General features: G+C 41.3%; 1 protein-coding gene across 3 annotated transcripts in view; it reads right to left on the minus strand.

The window, feature by feature from the left end:
- Positions 1-1,698: 1,698 nt before the first annotated feature.
- Positions 1,699-24,920, minus strand: part of RIPOR2 (RHO family interacting cell polarization regulator 2) — a 243,604-nt gene continuing 220,382 nt past the window's right edge. For all 3 annotated transcript variants that reach the window (XM_030928118.1, XM_010365178.2, XM_030928119.1), the window contains exons 18-22: positions 23,996-24,154; positions 21,060-21,262; positions 12,599-12,682; positions 10,115-10,205; positions 1,699-3,911 (exon numbers count right to left, since the gene is read on the minus strand). In XM_030928118.1, the coding sequence (XP_030783978.1) occupies positions 3,811-3,911; positions 10,115-10,205; positions 12,599-12,682; positions 21,060-21,262; positions 23,996-24,154 (638 nt within the window). In that variant the 3' untranslated portion in view covers positions 1,699-3,810. The remainder of the gene's footprint in view (positions 3,912-10,114; positions 10,206-12,598; positions 12,683-21,059; positions 21,263-23,995; positions 24,155-24,920) is intronic.

Raw genomic sequence — 24,920 nt, forward strand, 5'->3', positions numbered from 1 at the left:
CTGCCTCTAATGTTCTTCCCAGAGATAATACATGTGACTCATCCCAATAGCTCCTCAGATCATTCCTCAAATGTAATTTTCTGTGAGGCCTTTGCACTCCTTTTTTTTTTTTTTTTTTTTTTTTTTTTTGAGACGGGGTCTTGCTATGTCACCCAGGCTAGACTGCGGTGGCACAATCATAGCTCACTGCAGCCTCAAACTCCTGGGCTCAAGCAGTCCTCCCGCTCCAGCCTCCCAAGTAGTTGGGACCACTGGTACACACCACCACGTCCGGCTAGTTTTTAAAATTTTTGTAGAGATGGGAGTTTCAGTATGCTGTGTAGGCTGGTCTTGATTTACTGGCTTCAAGGGATCCTCAGCCTTGGCCTCCCAAAGTGCTGGAATTACAGGTGTGAACCACTGTGCCCGGCCTCCGACCACTCTCTTTAAACCTGTGATCTTTGCTTTCTCCCTGTGTCTCTCTTCACCCCACTTTGTGCAATCATTTTTCCCCTTCTCTGCTTTGCTGTCTTCCCTTGCCAGGATATAAGGCCTGGGAGTTCAGGGATTGTTATTTCTTTTGTTTTTCTCCATTACTCTATCTCCAGTGCCAAGAACAGTCCTTGGCATACACCTTGTTCAGAGTAAGTAAGCAACAAATACTTGTTGAATGCGTGAGAAGTTAGAGATCTAATTTTTAGCAAACAATTATTATTCCTTGAACAAGGTGTACTTAGGACTGCCTCAAAATCAAAAGATAATATTTGTTTACTAAGAGGTACTGTCTCCAGGAAAGGTCAGGGATAAAAATATTTTATTTGAATTTTTCTGATACAGCAAGAAGTACTGGCATTTTTCAGTGAACTAAGGTTTACAATTTTACTTTATAATTTTGTAAAGTAACTAAGGCAATTTAGTTAAACAGTATAGTAGCAAACCTTATAGAGGAAAATGTTTTTACCACTGACTCAGTAAAAGCAGTCACTGGTATTTAATGAGTCACGTGGTAAATACTGTCAGAGTTGAAAGTCAGGGGCTCCTTTGTGATGATGCTGGTGGGGTCTGAGTGGGAACAGAACATACACAACTCAGTGAAGGCACTTTTTTTTTCCCCCGAGACAGAATCTCACTCTGTTGCCCAGGCTGGAGTGCAGTGGCACGATCTTGGCGTGAGCCGCCGTGCCTGTTTGCCCTCAAGGAGCTCATAGTCTCTGCTCATAGATACCACAACAGTGAAACTTAGCTGTCCAATTAGTTTTACAACAAATTTGAGATTTATTATCTCTATTTAGAGATAAATGAATTTCAAATTTAAAATGAAATCACCAGCTGTGGTGGCTCATGCCTGTAATCCCAGCACTTTGGGTGGTCGAGGCAGGCAGATCACCTGAGGTTGGGAGTTCGAGACCAGCTGATCAACATGCAGAAACCCCACCTCTACTAAAAATACAAAATTAGCTGGGCATGGTGGCACATACCTGCAATCCCAGCTACTTGGGAGGCTGAGGCAGAAGAATCGCTTGAACTCAGGAGGTGGAGGCTGTAGTGAGCCAAGGTCGCACCATTGCACTCCAGCCTGGGCAACAAGAGCAAAACTCTCTCTCAAAATAGATAAATAAATAAATAAAATAAAATCAAGGTGAAAATGAGGTGCAGTGTGTTCCATAAATACCAACTCAGAAAGGGCATATGAAAAAAAAAATCAGACTCTGCACATGATGCTAGTAATTCAAAAATAATTTTTATTTTAACTTACATGACTGAAAGATCAATGAATACAAATGCCACAAAACTGAAAGCACCTCCTCAACCGAACATAAAATACAGAAGTGAATACAAAAGATCTGAAATTAATTACTCATGCAATAGTCAAAAAATAAAAATAAAAAAATGACAAACCAAACACAAAATCCTGTAACATCTGTGTTTGATTTTCTATAAAAAGAAGCATTTCAACCATTTAACATAAACTATAGACTATACATACTAACTACAGCCTGTACAATGTACCTTTAAAGTGAAGGATATATGAATATATATAATATTTATAAATATACAGATATATACATTATAACTTCACAGTTGAAAGAACTATTTGCCAGAAGCCTGGCAAACAATTTGCACTTTGAAATGAAATGAGTCCTTTTTAAAAGTCTTGCTAAAATGTAAATATTTAAAATGACATCTAAATGATACAAACACACCCATAGTAGTTAGTTGATATCCCACAGTTTAAATTACACTCATATATATTGTTTTGATACCTTGGCATACCTCACCTTGTATACTCTTTAGAGGAAGAAAAGATATTTTAATAAGAGCTACTGAATGGTCTTGTACTTTGCTTAATGAACGCAATGCGTCTCTGATACTGAAGCAATAATGGGACCTGATGTTTGAACTATTTGGCCAGGGAATCCTACCAGTGAGTGATTTCCCTGGGGGCTGTAACCACCCCTCAGGATGTCCTCCTTCTTTGTAATCCCATGGTCATTTTTACAGAAGGAGGGACCACTTTAAATAAAAGGAGTTTAAATTTAAACTCCTACTCCATTAGGATTTCTCCGACTTCTAGGTTCCTCCACCTCAAAGAGCATCACAGGTTTGTGAATCTACAGCTTTTGGTTTTGATTTGTCTGAGCAGCAAAATACCCCTATGGTAAGAATATCATAAAAAATGGCTCTCATTAATTAAAAAAAAAAAGCGTAAGTTTTGAGTTTTTTGTTTGTTTTTAAGTGTATAGGTATAATCTTAAGGTAGTTCTTAGTCATGTACTTATCTTTTTTCCATAATGGAAACATGATTTTGGAATTTTCAGGATGGGGGAAAAGAAGCAAAATAAATTGTGGGAGTTTTTTCTTTCTTTCTTTCTTTTTTTTGAGACTGGCTCTCATTCCTCTGTCACATGGGCTGGAGTGCCATGGTGCAATCTCAGCTTACTGCAACCTCTGCCTCAAGCGTTCCTCCCACCTCAGACTCCAGAATAGCTGGGAGCACATAAAATTAAAACATCTGAACTCTCACAATGGGTTATTTTTGCCAGGTTCTGCAGGAAAACTTTTATTTGAAGAGATTCTTTTTTGTGCTTTGTATTGAAAGTAAAGTTAGGTAGCTAAGGGGACCACTCAACCCTGAGAACACGACAGAGAAAAACTGCAAGGCATATGATGTTTATCGAAGTATCACATGACTATTTCAAGCTTATAAACTTGCAAAAAAGTACAAAGATGGCTATTTTAAAATTTCATAAATATTAAGATAAGATGGACTCTTGCACTGAGTATTATCAGACACAATTGACGATGTAATCTATTGAATTATACCATAGCCCTATCCTATGTTGGCCAAAGGAAAAGTAGATACTGTGAAATGAGACTCTGAATTCTTTCTATAACATATTTTTGTTGTTGTTGTTTTGTTTTTTGAGACAGGGTTTTGCTCTGTCACCCAGTCTGGAGTGCAGTGGTACAATTATGGCTCACTGCAGCCTCAATCTTCTGGGCTCAAGCAATCCTCCCCTCTTAGCCTCCCAAGTAGCTAGGACTACAGGTGCACGCCACCATGCCTGACTAATCAAACAATCTTTTTTTGTAGCGACAGGGCCTTGCTATGTTGCCCAGGTTGGTCTTGAACCGACTGGGCTTAAGCAATTCTCCTGCCTTGAGCTCCCAAAGTGCTGGGATTACAGGCATGAGCCATTGCACCCAGCCTACATTTTTATTTTAGTTTTCATGTCTCTCAGGCTCTAAACAATTTCCAGGCAAAACCACAGCACCATCTTGATGAAAAGGGTCAGATATTAAGACAGCTGTTAGGCAGTTAACCTGTAATTAAAAGGCTGTGGCAACTTCAGTTCCATGACGACCTCCGACTTTGACACAGTCTCGAGGAAATTTGTCCAATTGTTCATATGCCAGCCGCCCATCTTCTCCTAAATATAGAACATTAAACATGAATACCAATTCAAACTTAACATTTTTATTCATTACTCAAAGTAACATAGTGCCAATTGTTTAGGTATGGACTGCTATAATATCCTTTGTTAACTTTTGGTAAGAAAAAGTTATCTTTTGTTATTCCTAATTATGTCATTGTTTTCCAGGTAATGCTTAGAACAACCAAGAACTTTTGAGCTAATTAATGCCAGAGACCAAAAGAATGCCAGGGTATGAAACAGAGTAGAAGTCTCATGGCCATTTCATATTGATGATTTCACATAATAGATTTATTTCAGAGCAATTGTATGGATTATATTTTAAGTACATTAGGGATTTCAGTATGGCTGATCCTTTACTTTAACACATTGAACTTTTACATAACTTTTACTTGTATACATTATATATTGATACATCTAAATGATCATTGGTAAAATCAATCTTAGGCTTTCAAACTTCAGCTAAAAATTACTCTTTACTATGTAAACATACAGAGATGCCGTCTACCAGCTACCAGCTAGTTCATTTTGCCTGTAGCACCACCTTGAACAGTTAAGATGCATTTGCAAATAATTTTAATGTTTTATTTTCCTACTTTAAAAAATGATTAGAAAATGAGAAAATAAAATACAAAGACAAGTGATAAGAAACAGGCTTTCATAAATGTAACACAAGTGAGACAAAGATGAAAATAGTTGTGCTTAATCAGAAGTTCATCTGGGCGTGGTAGCTCATGCCTGTAATCCCAGAACTTTGGGAAGCCAAGGTGAGTGGATCACTTGAGGTCACGAGTTTGAGACCAGCCTGATCAACACAGTGAAACCCCATCTCTACCAAAAAATGCAAAAAAAAAGTTAGCTGGGTGTGGTGGAGTTCGCCTGTAGTCCCAGCTACTTGGGAGGCTGAGGCAGGAGAATCGCTTGAACTCGGGGGCAGAAGTTGCAATGAGATGAGATTGCATCATTGCACTCCAGCCTGGGTGATAGAGCGAGACTCCATCTCAAAAAAAGAAAAAAAAGTTCACTGTGAAGGAAAACAAAAGTAAAAAAAAGATTCAGAAAATGTTGGAATTATATTGACATGAGGGGGTTTTAGAAAAGGAGTGTTAATTATTGTAATTATGGATTTTATAATACATTAGAGTCTCTCGAAACAGAAACATTTCAGTAAAGCGAAAGTCTGGTTAGGGTTTTTCCCCCCATACATTTAAGTTTTTCAGGAACACCTTAGATACAAAAACAGATATCTGCCTATATTTAAAAGAACCTTGCAGAGTGAGCTTTTCTATAGGCAAAAGGCTGCCTTTTTTTTTTTTTGAGATGGAGTCTCACTCTGTTGCCCAGGCTGGAGTGCAATGGCGCTATCTTGGTTCACTGTAACCTCCACCTTCAGGTTCAAGCGATTCTCCTGCCTCAGCCTCCCGAGTAACTGGGATTACAGGCGCCCACCACCACGCCTGGCTAATTTTTGTATTTTTAGTAAAGACGGGGTTTCACCATGTTGGTCAGGCTGGTCTCAAACTCCTGACCTCAGATGATCTGCCCTCCTTGGCCTCCCAGAGTGCTGGGATTACAGGCGTGAGCTACTGTACCTGGCCATCTCTTATTAAGATTTTTTTTTTTTTTTTTTTTTTTTTTGAGACGGAGTCTCGCTCTGTCGCCCGGGGTTGGAGTGCAGTGGCTAGATCTCAGCTCACTGCAAGCTCCGCCTCCCGGGTTTACGCCATTCTCCTGCCTCAGCCTCCCGAGTAGCTGGGACCACAGGCGCCCGCCACCTCGCCCGGCTAGTTTTTTTGTATTTTTTAGTAGAGACGGGGTTTCACCGTGTTAGCCAGGATGGTCTCGATCTCCTGACCTCGTGATCCGCCCGTCTCGGCCTCCCAAAGTGCTGGGATTACAGGCTTGAGCCACCGCGCCCGGCCAAGAGATTTTTTTTTTTAAACAGTCTTTGCATGCCTTGACTTTTCAGAGGCAATGCTCCATTTTTTCTAGTTTGGTAGTTTTCAAATTTTTATTACTTTGGAGTAGAACCCTTTACTGGAAACACAATGCTGATATGCAAAACCCTGATATATTAAATAGATTAAACACAGGACCTTTCCAGTTGATGGCAGGAGAAGATGGAGCAACAGAGGGCCTGAGTTAGGCTCGTTCACGTGCTCCCTCCTTGCCCACTCACACACACCCCGCTATGGATGCCTCAGCTAACAAATGCGACTTTAAGAACCACGTCTGCTAGGCCAGTTCCTAGTTTGCTCATGAAGAGATTTTAGTTTAGAGGTGTTATGTTCTACTCCTAGAGTCCCACAGGGTACAGTGGCCTAGAGTGGCAAGATTCCATCTTGGTGCCTGACTAGGTCTGGGTGCCGATAGGCAAGTTATACAACCTCAGCCTGCTTTCTGTAAAATGGAACTAATTGCACTTCTGCCTTTATGGACTAGTTTTGAGTACTAAATGAGTTAACCCATGCAGATCCCTCAAAACAGTGCCTGGCCTGGAGCAAGTCCTCTATGGGTGTTACCCAATATTACTACAGTGACATGAGTAGGGTGGGTATCTCACTCTTATTCAGTTTTCAGTGTCTTGATCTGCTCTGCTGCTAGTCATTTTTTTTTTTTTTTTTTAGCTAGAGCTAGAGGTAGAGTGTGGTGACACAATCACAGCTCGCTATAGCTTCGACCTCCTAGGCTCAAGTGATCCTCCCCCCACCTAGCTTCCTGAGTAGCTGGGACTACAGGCTCATGCCACCATGCCTGGCTACTTGAAAAAAATGTTTTTGGTAGACCTACTCTTGCTATGTTGCCCAGGCTGGTCTCAAACTCCTGGTCTCAGCCAGTGCAGTGGCTATGCCTTTAATCCTAGCACTTTGGAAGGCGGAGGTGGGAGTATCTCTTGAGGCCAGAAGTTTGAGACCAGCCTGGGCAACATGGCAAAACCCCATCTCTATCAAATTGAAAAATATATATTTTTAAAAAAGAGTAAAATTGTTTAAAAACAAAACAAAACAACCCAGAAAACAAGAAAGAACTCATGGCCTCAAGCAATCCTTCTACTTTGGCCTCCCAAATTGCTGGGATTACAGGGATGAGCTCCCACACCCAGCTCTGGCTAATTGTATTAATTTTTATTTTGTAGAGATGGGGTTTTGCTATGTTGATCAGGCTGGTCTTGAACTCCTGTCCTCTCACACTCAAGCAATCCTCCTGTGTTGGCCTTCCAAAGTGCTGGGATTACAGGTATCAGCCACTGCAGCTGGCCCTCTGCCAATCCTTTAACTGCCTTGTGAAGTGGGCAGAGTGTTGGAGGGGAGAGAGCCCCAGCTTTGGGGAGTCAGGGAGTACGGTTCTAAGCAGGTCTGAGGTCCAGCTGGGACACAATGAAATGGCCATCGTCATGGTGAAAACTGTTCTGTCCAACATAGTGGCCACCAACCACATTTAAATCTAAATGGTAATTACAGATGGTCCCTGACTGACAATGGCTTAGACTTATGATTCTTCGACTACAATGGTGCAAAAGCTGCATGCATTCAGTAGAAACCATACTTTTTTAGCATGGTATTCAATACAATCCATGAGATATTCAACACTTTATTATAAAATATGCTTTGTGTTAGATGATTTTGCCCAACTGTAGGCTAATGTAAGTGTTCTGAGCATGTTTAAGGTAGGCTAGGCTATGATGTTCTATAGGTAAGATGTATTAAGTGCATTTTTGACTTAACAGTATTTTCAACTTACAATGGGTTTATTGGGATGTAACCCCACTGTAAGTCAAGGAGTAGCTGTCCTCAAAATTGAGTAAACTTAAAACTTCAGTTCCTCAATCATGGTGGTGAAGGTGAACAGCTCAACAGCCATTTAGGATGACTGCTGTCATACTGGACAGTGCGCATATAGAACAATCCCTTCACAATGGAGGGATCTACCGGACAGCTGTAGGTTAAAATATCGAAATCATTCCATACTGGTTGGTAAATAGTTGCAGCCCTGAGTCCTTTAAGTGCCCACAATGACCTTCTGCCCTTTGTCATAGGGCATTTTATCAATTCCTATTGAAAATACTATTTTCACTATACTAATTCAGTCATTTGTGTGAGAGAAAAATGTGCCAGTATTTGTATATTAGGGTCAAAGAAGATTCATAATATTGAGTTCAGGGGGTTCTCAAACTTTGTATTAGAATCACCTGGGAGGCTTTAAAAAATCCTGATGCCAAGGAACACTTAGACCAATGAAAGCAGAATCTTTGGGAGTAGATTGTTTAAGCTTCCCTGGTGAATGTGCAGTTAGTGTTGAGCACTGCACACTGGTGATGTGAGAGGGCCCAGGGCTGATGCGAGCAGTGTGCACGAAGAGCTAAGGTGAAGCAGGTACGGTGATGGCTTCTGGAGATACTGCTGTTCGCAAAGCTCCAGTGAGTCCCGGGGCACATTCTGTTGGGATCAACTTCCTTAGATTACACAGGAAATAGAAGCTTCGTTGGCTATGCTTTATAAGTGCCTGGCTTACCTTCATGGTTATTTTAGAATACGAAGGGATAAAGGAGTTTAAACTAATAATACCTGGGTACATTTTTAGAGAATTAAACAATTTCTATGCCTAATACAGCCATAAGGAATAACTTTTATCCTTTAAACAAATATATACTGGCTAAGATTTCTGTGGAAGATATAACATATTCAATAGCAGAATGATGTCTTGTTAAACGCATAATTGTAAGAAAGAGGGCCTAACAATAAATGGGATTTTCACAGTGATTATAAATGCCATGAGATTCTTCTTCATGTTGTTAAGTTACTATTACTAAACAAGGGTGGTTTTTTTCTAAGCTGCATTATTGATTGGATTATGTCTGAGGATTTCTGGGAGCATAGTTTTTTGGGTTTTTTTTGAGACAGAGTGTTGCTCCTGTTGCCCAGGCTGGAGTGCAACGGCGTGATCTCGGCTCACAGCAACCTCTGCCTCCCAGGTTCAAGCGATTCTCCTGCCTCAGCTTCCCTAGTAGCTGGGATTACAGGCATGCACCACCACACCCGGCTAATTTTGTATTTTTAGTAGAGACGGGGTTTCTCCATGTTGGTCAGGCTGGTATTGAACTCCCGACCTCAGGTGATCTGCCCACCTCGGCCTCCCAAAGTGCTGGGATTACAGGCATGAGCCACCACACCCGGCTCTAGGAGCATAGTTTTTACACTTTTAAGAGTGTGTTGTTGAGTAAAATTATTTATAATGATTGTTTATACTTTTTTTTTGAGAGGGAGTCTTGCTCTGTCACCCAGGCTGGAGTACAGTGGCATGATCTCAGCTCATTGCAACCTCTGTCTCCTGGGTTCAAGTGATTCTCCTACCTCAGCTTCCCAAGTAGCTGGGACTACAGGTGCACCCCACCATGCCTGGCTAATTTTTGTATTTTTAGTAGAGACACGGTTTCACCATGTTGGCCAGGCTGGTCTCGAACTCTTGACCTCAAGTGATCCACTCACTTTGGCCTCCCAAAGTGCTGGGATTACAGGCGTGAGCCACCAAGCCCAGTTATTTATACTTTTTAATTCAGAATTAAGAAAGGCTTTCCCTTCCCTCCCAAATCCCCAAAAAAGAATAAATGTATAATGCCTGCTAGGCATGAATCTTCATAAAATAAAGTGAAGAGGAAGGGTTCTCTGGATATTTCAGAATAAAATAAGTACTCCAATTATTTTCTTAGATATCAGGGTTCAGATGGGCAGAGGCTACAGGGCAGTCAGAGATTAACCTGGAAGTCAGGGTGAGGTTGAGATACCTGGGGCTTTACAGCATTCCCTGGGATGCATCTCTGGTACCTCATCCAATTTCTGTCCTCCAGGGAGTGTCAACCCCACCCTGGCAACCCAGCCTGGATTCCTATTGCCTCTGCTTTATGGTTTGACTTCTGTGTTCTTGATTCCAAATAGTATACAGACTGATCAATCCATATAGAAAGGCTCCAGAGAATATACTTCACTCTCAGCATCCAGACAGAACAAGGAGTTGGGGTGAGATGGACATTGATCAGTTCTTCATACTCTGTGTGAGAAGACAGCCTACAGCAGGGAAACTGCTAAGACAGGGTACATGAAACTTCTCCTTACTGGAGAAGGGAGCATCTCAAAGGGAACATCCCTTTGAGAGTGCCAGAAGCACACAATCATGTAAACAACAACAACAACAATAAAACTCACCCAGAGACAAGAGGGTTTCGGAGGCTACATTTCTGATTTCTTCAGTATCAGACTGACACAATGTCACCAACATTTTAATGCTTTCAGTAGCCTATGGGGGAAAAATAGGTTACATCGTGTTTTGACATTTAGGTCCAGAGTTCCACGAGACTTGACACTTAACAACTGGTGGGAACTTCAGCCTCACTTTGTTGCCCAGGTTGGAGTGCAATGGAGCGATCATAGCTCACTGCAGCCTTGACCTCCTGGGCTCAAGCAATTCTCCTGCCTCAGCCTCCTGAGTAGCCAAGACTGATTTCTAATTTTTAATCTTCGGTAGAGATGAGATCTCACTATCTTGCCCAGGCTAGTCTCAAACTCCTGGGCTCAAGCAATTCTTCTGCCTTGGCCTCCTAAAGTGGTGGGATTACAGGTGTAAGCCACTGTGCCTGGCCATCTTACCTACGGGTTTTTACTTACCTAAAAATCATCTTACCTATGGGGTCAAACCTAGCTGAGTGTCTGAATCCCTTAAAAGTAATACTCCTGGGTGCCACTCTGGATGCACTGTATCGGAATTTCCTGGGATGGGGCCCAGAGTTCTTACTTTCAGGAATTCTGATGAGCAGTTAAATTCCTCATTCCACAGTAGACTTCTAGTCTAGAGGAGTGAAGTCACTAGCTTGCTTTTCCAGAATAGAATCCATTTTCCCTGGTTCTTTCCACTGAATCTCACTGATTCCAAAATGGCTCTAATTTAAAAATTCTTACTATTTAGTTTATATGCTAAAACAGAGGAGGAGGTAAAGGCCATTAATGACAATTCTTCTATTTGTTTGTTCCACAAATATTTATTGAGCACTCCATGAACCAGACTATTCATAAAGCATGAGAGAGTCCACAGTGAATCAGACATGGTTCTGGTCCTCAAGAATTTACAGTCTAGTGGATTTAGAGTAAATCCATACAGATCACTGTATCCTTATGTCTTTATTTGTCTGTATCACAGACATCCATCACTGATATGTCACTGGATATCAGGAGAGCACCCAAATAGTAATCACTGTGGGTTTTCTTTTTGGGTACCTGAAGGCAATTTTTTTTTAACCAAGTAACAAGGAAGTCAAAATTTCCTACAGTTTTTTTTTTTTTTTTTTTTTTTTTTGAGACAGAGTTTCATTCAGTAACCCAGGCTGGAGTACAGCAGCGTGATCTTGACTCACTGCAACTTCTGTCTCCTGGGTTCAAGCAATTCCCCTGCCTCAGCCTCCTGAGTAGCTGGGATTACAAGAGTGCGCCACCACGCCTGGCTGATTTTTGTATTTTTAGTAAGGATGAGGTTTCACCATGTTGTCCAGGCTGGTCTCAAACTCCTGACCTCAGGTGATCTACCGGCCTCAGCCTCCCAAAGTGCTGGGATTACAGACGTGAGCCACCATGCCTGGCCCTAGAGCTGGTTTTGATCACAGGCCGTTAACTTTTTCTTTTGAGGTATTAATCCCTTTCTTTATCAGGCCTGCAGGTCCCTGCCTCTTTTCCAAGATTTTGGCAAGTTCTAAGGTGTGGCCTTCTCTCATTCTTTTCTCAAGACTGATTTGTCTTATTTTTTTGTGATGAAGGTAGGTCAAACATTACATCTTGCCTATTGAAAGGGAAACTTCCATGTCAGGAGTTCTCAGTCTTTTCGTACTTGTTTACATTCTAGCTCTCTCCCTGCTCACGACACCTTATGACAATCAAAACTGGTTCTCTGCTTAATAAAAAGAGCTTGTGGGAAAGGATCTGGGAATTCAGTGGCATACTGAATTTTAGTACTTCTTTTCAAATCTTATTTGTTCCTGCTTTTTGTTGTTCACAATAAAAATGAGTGAAATCACCATATATCTCATCTCCCTTTTAAGATATACTTTCCTTTTCTCTCTCTCTCTCTTTTTTTTTTTTTTTTTTTTTTTTTTGAGACAGATTCTGGCTCTGCCACCCAGGCTGGAGTGCAATGGCACAATCTTGGCTCACTGCAACCTCTGCCTCCTGGGTTCAAGCAATCCTCCCACCTCAGCTTCCTGAGTAGCTGGGATTGCAGGCACCTGCCACCATGCCTGGCTAATTTTTGTAGAGACGGGGTTTCACCATGTTGGCCAGGTTGGTCTCAAACTCCTGACCTCAGGTGATCCACCGGCCTCGGCCTCCCAAAATGCTGGGATTACAGGTGTGAGCCACCGTGCCAGCCAATATGACATACTTTTCTAATGCTGACCTAAAGGCAAACTGGTTCCCTTGGGCTAGTGCAAACCATGATTGCTTTCTGCCACTTATTGACTAACAAAACAAAGTCACATGTAATTACTGTTTAAGGGAGAAAAATACTAAAACTAACATACAGTGCAAAGGAGACAAGAAATACTGCTAAAAATGTACTTTCAACCATGAAAGAAAAGCTGTTATATACACTCGGCTTAGCCTGGCTCCAAGCTGAGTTGCCAGGGGAGTTCCAAGGCTGGGCTTTACCTCAAGGATTTTCAGGGCCAGGCAAGCTGCTTTCTGGAGCTGGAGGTTTGTCTTTGTTAGTGCTTCACAGTAATAGAGCAAGGCCTGAAAGAGAAGGAGGGATCTCGTGAAGGCATTTTGGTTTGTTTGTAGTTTAAGAGGTATACCTCATTCTCACTCTCTGAGATAAACTATAGCATATAACCTACACATTTTGCACTACCTTCAGAGCAAGAAAAAAAAAGTCATTGAAATTCATGTTAATTAAAAGAGTCGTTTATTCAATAAATTGATCCCTCATGTTCTCCTAGATCTACTATGACTCTAGGAGAACATGAGGGATCAATTTACTGAGTAACATAATCATGGTGGGCTATTATTGGCCACCTAAAGGTAATTTTTTTAACCAAGTAATGAGGAAGGCAAAATTTCTCAGAGCTGTTTTTGATCCCAGATCATTAACTTTTTCTTTTAAGGTGTTAATCCCTTTGTATATGTCACATCATAAAGGCCTGCAAGCTCCTGCCCCTTGTCCCATGTGTCATTCCAAGATTTGAAATATAAGGGATCAATTTATTAAATGAAATTGGGAGATAGAGAGTTATGGTTCTGGCTTTTAAGGAGCCTGTAGATATAGTAGAAATGCTAAGACTGTTAGAAGGAACTGAAGAGAAGAAATGTATTAGGTGCCATAAGAAATCTACAAGGTAAGTCAGTCACTTGAAGAAGAGACATTTTATGGAGGGGCAGGGTAAGTTTCACAAAAATGTTTGAACTGGAATGGAAATGATGGGTTAGATTTCAGTGGGGAAGTTGATTGAAAAAAAGATATTCAGGCAGAAATAAGGAAGACAGGAGGAGGCAGTACGTTCCAGTGAGGAGGGTGGTAATGTCAGTTTGAGATTTGCTGAGTTTGATACATGGCAAATAAATGCTCTGTATAAAAAAAATCTGCATAAAAGTACATTGTCTTTTTTTTTTTTTGAGACCGAGTCTCGCTCTGTGGCCCAGGTTGGAGTGCAGTGGCATGATCTTGGCTCAATGCAACCTCCGTCTCCCGGGTTCAAGCGATTCTCCTATCTCAGCCTCCTAAGTAGCTGGGATTACAGGTGCCCGCCACCACACCCAGTTAATTTTTTTGTTTTGCTTTGTTTTGTTTTTTTAGTAGAGACAAGATTTTGCCATATTGGCCAGGCTGGTCTTGAATTCCTGACCTTGTGATCCACCCGTCTTGGCCTCCCAAAGTGTTGGGATTACAGGCGTAAGCCACTGCACCCAGCCAACTGTCTTATTTTTACCAAGCTAATTTCTTCCTATATGGTTGATAAAATGTGTAGTACTTAACATTAATTCAAACGAATAAGAATCACTATATGTCATATTGGTTCATAGGAAACTTAATTACTCTTGAAGAGAATTGAGGGTGGAAAGAGAGGACTAACTTTTGATTTTGTTGGGCTATATTGTGCATTTCTTGCTATTTGTCTGAATTACTTTTATTTTTTATTTTTATTTATTTATTTATGTTTTGAGATGGAGTTTTACTCTTGTTGCCCAGGCTGGAGTGAAATGGCGCAATCTTGGCTCACTGCAACCTCCGCCTCCTGGGTTCAAGCGATTCTCCTGCCTCAGCCTCCCTAGTAGCTGGGATTACAGGCGGATGCCACGATGCCCAGCTAATTTTTGTATTTTTAGTAAAGACAGGGTTTCACCATGTTGGTCAAGCTGGTTGTGAACTCCTGACCTCAGGTGATCCACCCACCTGGGCCTCCCAAAGTGCTGGGATTACAGACGTGAGCCACCGCGCCCAGTTTACTTTCATTTTTAAAAGCATAACTCAAGTCAGATCACTATTCTAAAGGGTATCTGTTGAATCAATAAGTGGTATTGCTCTGCCATTTGTTTTTTTTTTTGAGACAGGGTTCTTGCTCTGTCACCCAGACTGGAGTACAGTGGCGTGATCACAGCTCACTACAGCCTTAACCTCCTGGGCTCAGGTGATCCTCCCACTTCAGCCTCCCAAGTAGCTGGTACTACAGATATGTGCCACCATGCCCCGCTTAATTGTTTTTTAATGTTTTTTTGTAGAAACGGGGTTTCGCCATGTTGCCTAGACTGGTCTCGAACTCCTGGGCCCAATTCATCCTCCTGCCTCAGCCTCCAAAAGTGCTGGAATTACAGGCATGAGCCACTGTGCCTGGGCTATATGATGATATTTCTTAGATTTATCCCTTTTCCATGGTCTCAGGTCTTGTTGGAGGTCTCAGTTTCCTACTGGGCCATTACCACAGCATTCTGCTCCCCGTGCCTAACAATGAGGGACCCCCTTCCTCCAGCATGCATTACGTCAGCATGGGCAGCCCCCCTCCCCTCCTTCTTCTTTGCCTAGCATCAAACTAGAACTCCTCACTATGGGCTTTTCAAGACCCTAAGCCAGGTGGCTCCCTACTCTCTCCCTAACTGCCCTCTTTTCCTGCCATACTCAATGTACCCAGGGGCTGTGAGCCCCCCTGCACCCCCCCCCCCCAGAGGATTCCCCATACTCTCCTCTCCTCTCTGACGGGCCTCATTTTTGATGACCTTTCAAATTTGTTCAAGGCCCAGGACCCATTTCATCAACCATTATGTGACTGATTCTGTTTTTTTTTCTCTCTGATTTCCTATAACTAATGTTTTCCTTGTTTCTTAAATTAACTGTCATTATTTATATGTATTTATATTTCTAAGTATTTATATTTCTAAATTTGTAAGTATTTATATTTCTAGTATGTACTTCAGCTACCTAACGTGATTTTGGGCAGGTTACTTAACTTCCCGTGCTTCAGTCTGCCAATCTGCAAAATGGTTGTAATAATAAGACCCACTGACAGGGGTTTGTGAACCTTCAGTGCTATTAACACACGTAAAGAATGGAAAACAAGGCCTGGCACAAAGTAAGCCCTCAATTAGTATAGCTATAATATTATTTTTATTCTCACATATATCTGTGTATTCATATATTTGTTTATAGGATAAAAATACCATAGTGACACCATTTATGTTGAAGCTTCTTAAGGATGAAGACCTTGGTTTTTTTGTTTGTTTGTTTTTTATTGCTTACTTAACTCCTTTAGCATCTGGAACGATAATCTGTCCTTAGTGAGACCCTAGATGAACCAGCCTGAAAGTGTCATCGACCACTTAATGACATGACTACTCATAAAATGCCACATTGTTCTGCTATAGTCACTGATAGTTGGGAGTAAACACATCCTGTCTTCTCAGTTTTTTTTTTTTTTTTTGAGACGAGTCTTGCTCTGTCACCTAGGCTGGAGTGCAGTGGCATGATCTCAGCTCACTGTAACCTCTTCTTCCTGGGTTCAAGCCATTCTCCTGCCTCAGCCTCCCCAGTAGCTGGGATTACAGGTACCCACCACCATGCCCAGCTAATTTTTGTATATTTTAGTAGAGACAAGGTTTCACCGTGTTGGCCAGACTGGTCTCAAACTTCTGACCTCGTGATCCACCTGTCTCAGCCTCCCAAAGTGCTGGGATTACAGGCGTGAGCCACTGCACATGGCCCCTGTTTTCTCAGTTTTATAGGACAACTTCATTTAAAAAAATTGAAAATATAATTTACATGCCATAATATTTAGACTTCAGCATGTATATTCAGTGGTTTTTAATATATTCACAAATCATCCCCATCATCTGATTTCAGAACATTTTCATTACCCCAGAAAGAAATCCTGTAACCATTAGTAGTCATTCCCAAGACCCTTTCTCTCTAGTCCCTGGTAAACACTAATCTACTCTCCATCTCTATGGATTTGCCTACTTTGGACATTTCATATAAATGAATTCACACAATATGTGCCCTTCTACGTCTTGTTCTTTCATTTGGCATATCTTCAAGGTTCATCTCGGTTGAAGGATGTATTAATATTGCATTTCTTTTTATGGCCAAAAACTATTCCATTATATGGCTAGACCACATTTTATTTATTCACCAGTTGATGAACCTTTAGATTGTTTCTACTTTTTGGTTATTATGAATAATGCTGCTATGAAGATCTGTGTACAAGGTTTTTGGTGTGGACATATGGTTTAACACTTTTTTCTTTCTTTTTTTTTTTTCTGAGAGAGTCTCTTTCGGTGGCCCAGGCTGGAGTACAATGGCACCATCTCAGCTCACCGCAACCTCCGCCTCCCGGGTTCAAGCCATATGCCCACCTCAGCCTCCTGAGTAGCTGGGATTACAGGCCCCTGCCACCACACCCAGCTAATTTTTGTATTTTTAGTAGAGATGGGGTTTCACCATATTGGCCAAGCTGGTCTCAAACTCCTGACCTCAGATGATCTGCCCTCCTCAGCCTCCCAAAATTCTGGGATTATAGGCGTGAGCCACTGCGCCCGGCCAGTTTAACACTCTTTTTCTTTTTTGAGATGGAGTTTTGCTCTTGTTGCCCAGGCTGGAGTGCAATGGCACGATCTCAGCTCACTGCAACCTCTGCCTACCGGGTTCAAACGATTCTCCTGCCTCAGCCTCCCGAGTAGCTGGGATTACAGGCATGCTCTACCACGCCCAGCTAATTTTTTATATTTTCAGTAGAGACGGGGTTTCTCCATATTGGTCAGGCTGGTCTCAAACTCCCGACCTCAGGTGATTCGCCCGCCTCGGCCTCCCAAAGTGCTGGGATTACAGGCGTGAACCACCGTGCCCAGCCGGTTTAACACTCTTAAAGGAAACAAAGATACGCAGTATAGGTTATTACAGCAAGAACAAAAGCAGTAACAGTAACTAGCTCTTAACTATACTAGACCTAAATAGTTAGAGCCTGGGCTTTGGCTTTTGAAAAACCTCTCTCTGGCTTGCTTTTTGGCCTCTACTAACTTGAGGGTGAGCAGCCAAAAGGGGAGGAAATAACCCTCAATCCACAGCTGGGCAGCTACACAGGGACTAGCCTCCCGTACAAAAGGAACAAGGTCCCTGAAGTGCCATTTGCCATCAACCCCCTCCAAAGCTCCCATTTCCAGAGGTGGATATACACCAAAGGTCATCTTTAGCATTTCATCCCTATTGAAGCATTGTTATAATGCAAACATGCCCGAGAGGAAGGACAATCGAAGTTATCATCACCCATTTAAGTCTTTGGAATATGTGGTTTTGGTAAGGGGTAAACCCGGGTTTGATAGTGAACCTTGAAGGCCCTTGATATGAGTATAAGAGGGAAATGGCAGGAGTTCAAGGCTGTAGCAAGCTATGATTGTACCACCTGGGTGGTGCATGTCCAGCCTGGGTAGCAAAGTAGGACCCCATCATTACAATCCAAACCCGAGAGAGAGAAAGAGAGAAAGAAATGGGCAGGAGAAAATAGAGAAGAGTCTTGTGCTAAAGTTCATCTACTTTATAATTTTAACAAGGGCTGGCCCTGGAGGTCAGAAACCAATTGATGGTGGCTATGCAAAATGCTGAGTCATAATTCATTTAGTTTGATCATGTTGGTGGAAATATTTGTCTCCCTCATTTCAGGAACACAAATATTGTAATCATGTGTGTAAATATATCTGAAAATATCAATTCACTTGTCCAATGAACAGATGACTAGCTACTTGTTAGGTGCCAAGCTAACATGCTAGGTGATAGGGCAAACCTGTCTATGTTAACTTCGGAGATGATACCTGACCCTGCTAATTTCGGGGTTACTGAATAGGTTGCTCACTTTATTTATGTATTTATTTTTATTTATTTATGTATGTATTTATTTATTTATTTATCAAGATGGAGTTTTTGCTCTTGTCACCCAGGCTGGAATGCAATGGTGCGATCTCAGCTCACTGCAACCTCCGCTTCCTGAGTTCAAGCAATTCTCCTGCCTCAGCCTCCCTACTAGCTGGGACTACAGGTGCCTGCCACCATGCCCAGCTAATTTTTTGTATTTGTAGTAGAGACAAGGTTTCACCATGTTGGCCAGGCTGGTCTTAGACTCCTGGCCTCAGGTGATCCACCCACCTCGGCCTCCCGAAGTGCTGGAATTACAGGAGTGAGCCACCGTGCCCGGCCTATTTATTTATTGTTAAATGTCTGTTGAGTCATAAGGTTGCTCACTTTAGTTTGAGTGGTTGCCTAAGAATTGGTGGCTGCTCAGATTCGTAACAGTTCCAGAAAGCAAACAGAAGGCACATTATAAAGCAAGAAGCCCCTGTCACCATGCAGAGGCCACCAGCATCTCCTCTGACCAGTCCTGGATAATTAAAGAAGCAACCACATCTAAATGCAACAGTACAGTTGGAGGACAGTAGATATTTCCTACTTGTCTAGGTGTGGGGAAAAGCATAAAATAATGAACCAACACACACAACTTTTATTTTGTTTCAATAGCTATGATCCTTGAAGCACGGTTCTGGGTTTACAGTGACACCAACTCTCACAGAGGCATTTTTGTGTAGCTTTAGTGCTTTGCATCTAGTTTTAAGAACTTAATGTAATCACTTTTGCTATTCCATATAAGAAAATATGGAAAGGGTTCAATGTTTGCTTTGGGAGTCAAACATTTCTAGGTAGTAATCCAAATTCTGTTACTTAACTAGTCTTAGCCAAGTTTAACTCCTTGGAGGCTCAGTTTCCTAATCCATAAAGTGGGATCATAGCATCCACCTTGTTAGAGATAAGACAGCTAAGTGATGCCGCATGGTGCCTGGTGTTTAGGAAGTACACAGTACTTCATGGGTATTATTTCTTGTTTTTCTGACTACTGGAAACTCTTCAAGGGCAAGGACTACTTTTCCTTTATTTCTACAGTGTCCACAAAACCCTCCATATAATACCAGGGACACAGTACTCACATAATGAAGGTTTAGTCATGAAATATGAATTTAAGGGAATAAACATGAGAGCTGAATTGGAATAAAAAGAGAACATTTAGCCTGTGGCTAATGCCCTAAAAGTAGAAGATGCATATAGAATAGCCAAAGGAAGGCTATGTCTTACCTGTTGTTATTTCTTTTTTTTTTTTTTTTTATTGTTTGAGATGGAGTCTCGCTCTGTCGCCCAGCTGGAGTCCAGTGGCACAATCTCAGCTCACTGCAGCCTCCACCTCCTGGGTTCAAGTGATTCTCCTGCCTCAGCCTCCCGAGTAGCTGGGATTATAAGCACGTGCCACCAGGCCTGGCTAATTTTTCTATTTTTAGTACAGACAGGGTTTCCCTTTGTTGGCCAGGCTGGTCTCAAAGTCCTGACCTCAGGCAATCCAGCCACCCATCTCAAACTCCTGACCTCAGGTAATCTACCCACCTCAGTCTCCCAAAATGTTGGGATTATAGGCGTTAGCCACTGTGCCCGGCCCCCTATTGCTATTTCTAAGGGCACATTTAGAACACTGGCCCCTCACTGTGACTAAAGAGTATCACAGTCCCGCTCCCCATAAACTGCACACTCAGATGCATATATATTCTGCTACCAGCATGTTCACGATTCTTTAATTTTCTTTCTCTTTTTTTGGTAGGAGGTGAGAATAGTCAGCCCACAGAACAGCCTTTTGAGCTAATTCCACTGAAAGATAACTGTAGCAAAGAACTACATAGAGTTCACCCTTTTGGACCAAAATGGATTATCTTCTTGTGAGTACACAAATGTTCCACTACATATTAGCTTAGGCAATGCCTTAGACAAGTTAAACAAACTCTGAGTTCAACATGGGACCTTTTCAAGGACAAGGAGAGGCCATGTTGAACTTTCTTGAGCCGATCTGATCTGGATTTTGATGAGAGTTAGTTTTTAGAATGACAGTATCAATTGTAAAGGGCTCCCAGGGACCAATTCCACTTGTATGAGCCAATGTACTTAAATTACAGATTCCTGTTCCATCTGGATGGCTATTGAATTAAAACTGAGAGAGAGATAAATTACCTCTTCCCTGGAAATAAGGGTGATGGCTTTTAAAATTTAAAATACTCCAGTTCTTTCAGCCAATAGCTAGATTACTTGACCCTAAACTGCTCATAAGACATTCCTGTATACACACACATAGACACACATATGTTCACCATAATATTTTTAGAGTTGGACACTACACAAATGCCCACCAATATAGAGTAAGAAAATAAATTCTAGGATATTCATAGATGGACATGCCATTCACCCATAAATATAATGAAGTAGTTCAATATGTTCTATCAAGGAAAGAAAATAACCATGATTTATTACATTTAAAAATCCATTATGAAACAGGATAGTGTGATCTCATTTTAAAAATTATGTATGTTAGCAGATAGATAGATACAATCTGAAAGAAGAGACAGTATGTTATTAATAGTTTTCTCTGGGGGCTGGGCTTAAGGGGTACTTAATTATATTTCTTTAGTTTTGTTTGGTTTATGGAGCACATATTATTAATAAGCAGAAAAAATTATTTTTGTAAAAGAATAAATGCTAAAATATTAATAGTAAATGATAGAAAATTAAACCAGCTTCTGGCTCAATGGCCCTGGTTTAGTGTCTTACCTTTTCCCTGAAATGCTGATTTTTAGAGGCTGCTGCCAAGTAAAGCGTCACAGCCTCACTAACTTCATTGTCCTCTCTGGTTAATAGCAGAGCCAGAGTCCTGAGTACTTCCTGCTGGGCCGGGAGGTTGCTGGGAGCAAGGTCACTCATGGTCTGTAGCAGTTTTTCATCTCTCAGTGATTGCAGAGTCTGAACCATGGAAACTAGAGGGTAAGAAGGAGGGAGATTTCATGTTCTGACATGCTAAAGTAACGAGCTCGTTACAAATATAAATAGAACTCAACTACATAAGAAACTATAGTATAGTAACTCAAATACATATGAAAAATTAGCATCAGATAAAGGTGGTATTTCAGATTGGTGAGAAAAGGACAGACTATTCAAATAACTACATTACAGTGATGGGCAAAGCACATGGGAAAAAGTGAAGGTGGGTTTCTATCTCATAATGGCTACAAAAATAACTTATAGATGAATTAGCCCAATGTAAAAATATGCAGAAGAAAATACAGGTAGACAGTTTTTACAATCTTCCTAATATATGTATGGCAGACTCAATTGCTCCTCTTTTAGTCAAACCTGTCTGGCAAAACCCCAATCCTGGGTGAACCCAGTACAGAAACCAAGTCTTCACTGAGGCAACTGGGCCCTGATGGAGCAACCTATTTATTTATTTATTTATTTAATTTTTTCTTTTCTTTTCTTTCTTTCTTTCTTTTTTTTTGAGACAGAGTCTTGCTCTTGTTGCCCAGGCTGGAGTGCAAATAGTGTGATCTCAGTTCACTGCAACCTCTGCCTCCTGGGTTCAAGTGATTCTCCTGCCTCAGCCTCCCAAGTAGCTGGGATTACAGGTGCATGCCACCATGCCCAGCTAATTGTTGTATTTTTAGTAGAGACGGGTTTCACCATGTTGGCCAGGCTGGTCTCAAACTCCTGACCTCAAATGATCCACCCGCCTTGGTCTCCCAAAGTGCTGGGATTACAGGTGTGAACCACCGTGCCTGGCCAGAGCAACCCGTTTTGTTGGTTGGAATATTAAGATAATATAGTAAAAAATAAGGTTTTGAGTCCCATGTGGACAAATTAACCATGTTCCTTGAATAAAGAGTATACTATACTCCCTAACCAGAAATCCAGCATGATCAACTGTTCGTCACAAAAACACTGGGATGAGGATGTGTCTGGTCAGTACAGATGGAAAAATAAAAGCCAAAATTCATGCTCCATGAATAAAACAACATTCTCTACACAGTAGACAAATATGTGACTTATTTAGATTTTTTGTTTTGTTTTGTTTTAATTTCCTATTTTCCTTGCTGTGGATGCTCTATCAATTTCACTGCTTTGTAAATAAACACCCTAGTAAAAAGCCTCAAGGCAGCATTATGGATTGTAACATCTAAATTAACAAATAGCAGAAAATAGCCTAAATGTTCAACAATATAATCAAATACATTAGTATACATTCAAATGCAGAACTATTAATCTAATAACTAACATAATCTAATACAAATGCTTTCAAAGAATACTTAGTAACACAGAACATAATATCAAATAAAAAACAGGATCAATACTCTATAAGGCATAATTACAATTTTGAATCCAAAACCCACATACATTCAACTGAAAAATACATTCAATTTAAAAAGTAGGAGGAGAGATTGGAATTTCTTTCTTTATACTTCTCTGTTTAATATATATATATATTTTTAAATAATGAAGCTTTCCCTTTTATAGTGAAAGAAAAGAGACACTTAAAAGGTTAAAGGTTTTTTTTTTCATTGTCATTTCCCATTTCTGTTAGTAAATGAATAGGCTTTCTTGGGGACCATGTAATAAGAGGCTGGAGATGTAAATTGCCACTGATATAATCTGAGTAATAGAAACGTTTTCTCAGGATATTGATTTAGTTGGGATAAATTTAGTATCAAGAAATGAAGATTATATTATAAAATAAGACTTTGTGGTCCTAAAACAAGGTCTTTCTGCTCGTGCTTTGTCTTCCTGGTCCTCTGTGCTGGCGTCTGCCTCATCAGGGGTTATGCTCAGACTCTCTCCCATGCTCCGTGCTGGTACAGTGCTGGGTGAAGGAAGATTTTTCTTCCTTCACTATGATGCCACCCAATGTGCTGACTGTGTTGTTGCAGGATTTGATGTTCTGGAGAGAGAAGGGGTAAGCCTGGGCTTGTGCCAGACATGTTGCTGCTGCCTGGTGCCGTGCCAGACTCACCTAGCTCCAAAGAACACACCTCATTCCTCCCGTCCCTTTTAACCTGCATTGTCAAGTCTCCGTGGATTTATAGAGCACAAACCTGGGAACCAGAAACCAGCCCCTGACTACCTGGCTCCACTCCCAAAGTGGAGTTTTCATTTGATTCAGATTGTTCTTTTATTTCCAGTCCCTGATGGGCCACGTTGAATGACAAGAACCAGCTTCACCGCTGCACGCCTGCACTGACAGCTGTTCTCCTTGTTCCCTGGACATGTAGCCCTAGAGTTAGTTTTCCACCTTTTCCTCCTTTCCTTTCCCACCATGTTACCCACCTGCCTTCTTTAAAACCCCATTTCTTCCTATTATTATTGAAAGCCTCACCAAAAAGGGCAATATAAAATAGTATTGCCTGTAGGATTGATCCGACTAATGGCAAATACATTACTGAAGGAAATAAATTACAGTGAAAGCTTAAATCATTTACCAACTTCCCGTAAATGGTACCTCTCTGCAGATAATTGAGTTGCTCCTAGTGAATCCCTGGTTTAACAAGGGGCTCACTAATGTTAAAAGTCCAAAAGTCATTTAAAAGGCAAATTGCACCTCTACTGTGGACTTGAAAAATAAAAGGCCATCATTGCCCAAAGCCATGATTTAAAAGACCAGAGATATTGCCAAATTGAGCCACCACTACACTACAATGTGACAAAAGAACATGTCCCACCTTGCCTTGCCAGTTGGCTCAGGTAACTCTCCAGGTCACTGACGCCGTGGCTGGTGAAGTAACTGTAATACTGGAAAACAGTGACGACTTCCGAGGACAGGCTGGAGGAAAGCAGAGGCTCAGCCCGGTCCAGAATTTGGGACACCAGGGTTCGAAACACTATTCGGAAGGGAAAGACACAAAGCAGCTTTAGATATATGACCATTCATTCATTCAATAACTTTTATTTTTATTTTTATTTTAGAGACAGGGTCTCACTTTGTTGCCCAGGTTGGTCTCAAACTCCTGGGCTCAAGCAGTCCTCCTGCCTCAGCTTCCCAAGTAGATGGAATTGAAGGCATGAGCCATCACATCTGGCTCAATAAGTTGCTTATCTTTTATTGTGGTTGAAGATAGAGTGAAGTAGGTAAAGTAAGCAGTTGGATGGTTTTTGCACATGTGCACACCTGTGTAACTGCCATTTAGATCAAGATATGGAAGACGGCCCGCATTCCATAAGGTTTCCTTGTGCCCCTTCCCAGTCCATAGCTACCCTTCCCTTCCCTTATATGTAACATATATATGAAGAAATATTATATATGTGTGTGTAGAAGAGAGATAAAAAGGAAGAGGAAGAGACAAGTGAGAGAGGAAAAGAGAAGGAAGGAAGGAAAGAAGGAAGGAAAAATGAAGGGAAGAGAAAGGAAGGGAAGGGCACAAATCGGCAACCATCTGACTTCTATCAACATGAATTAGTTTCACCTGTTCTTGAACTTCATGTAAATGTAATTATATGGTATGTACTTTTGGTGTCTTGTTCCTTTTACACAACAAAGTATCTGTGAGATTCATTCAAATGATTGATTAGAGCAATAATGTATTCTCTTTAAAAATTGCTGGCCCAGGGCTGGACACAGTGGCTCACTCCTGTAATCCCAGCACTTTA

The sequence above is a fragment of the Rhinopithecus roxellana genome, chromosome 4 (genome assembly GCF_007565055.1).
Source record: "Rhinopithecus roxellana isolate Shanxi Qingling chromosome 4, ASM756505v1, whole genome shotgun sequence".
Classification (NCBI taxonomy): Eukaryota; Metazoa; Chordata; class Mammalia; order Primates; family Cercopithecidae; genus Rhinopithecus; species Rhinopithecus roxellana.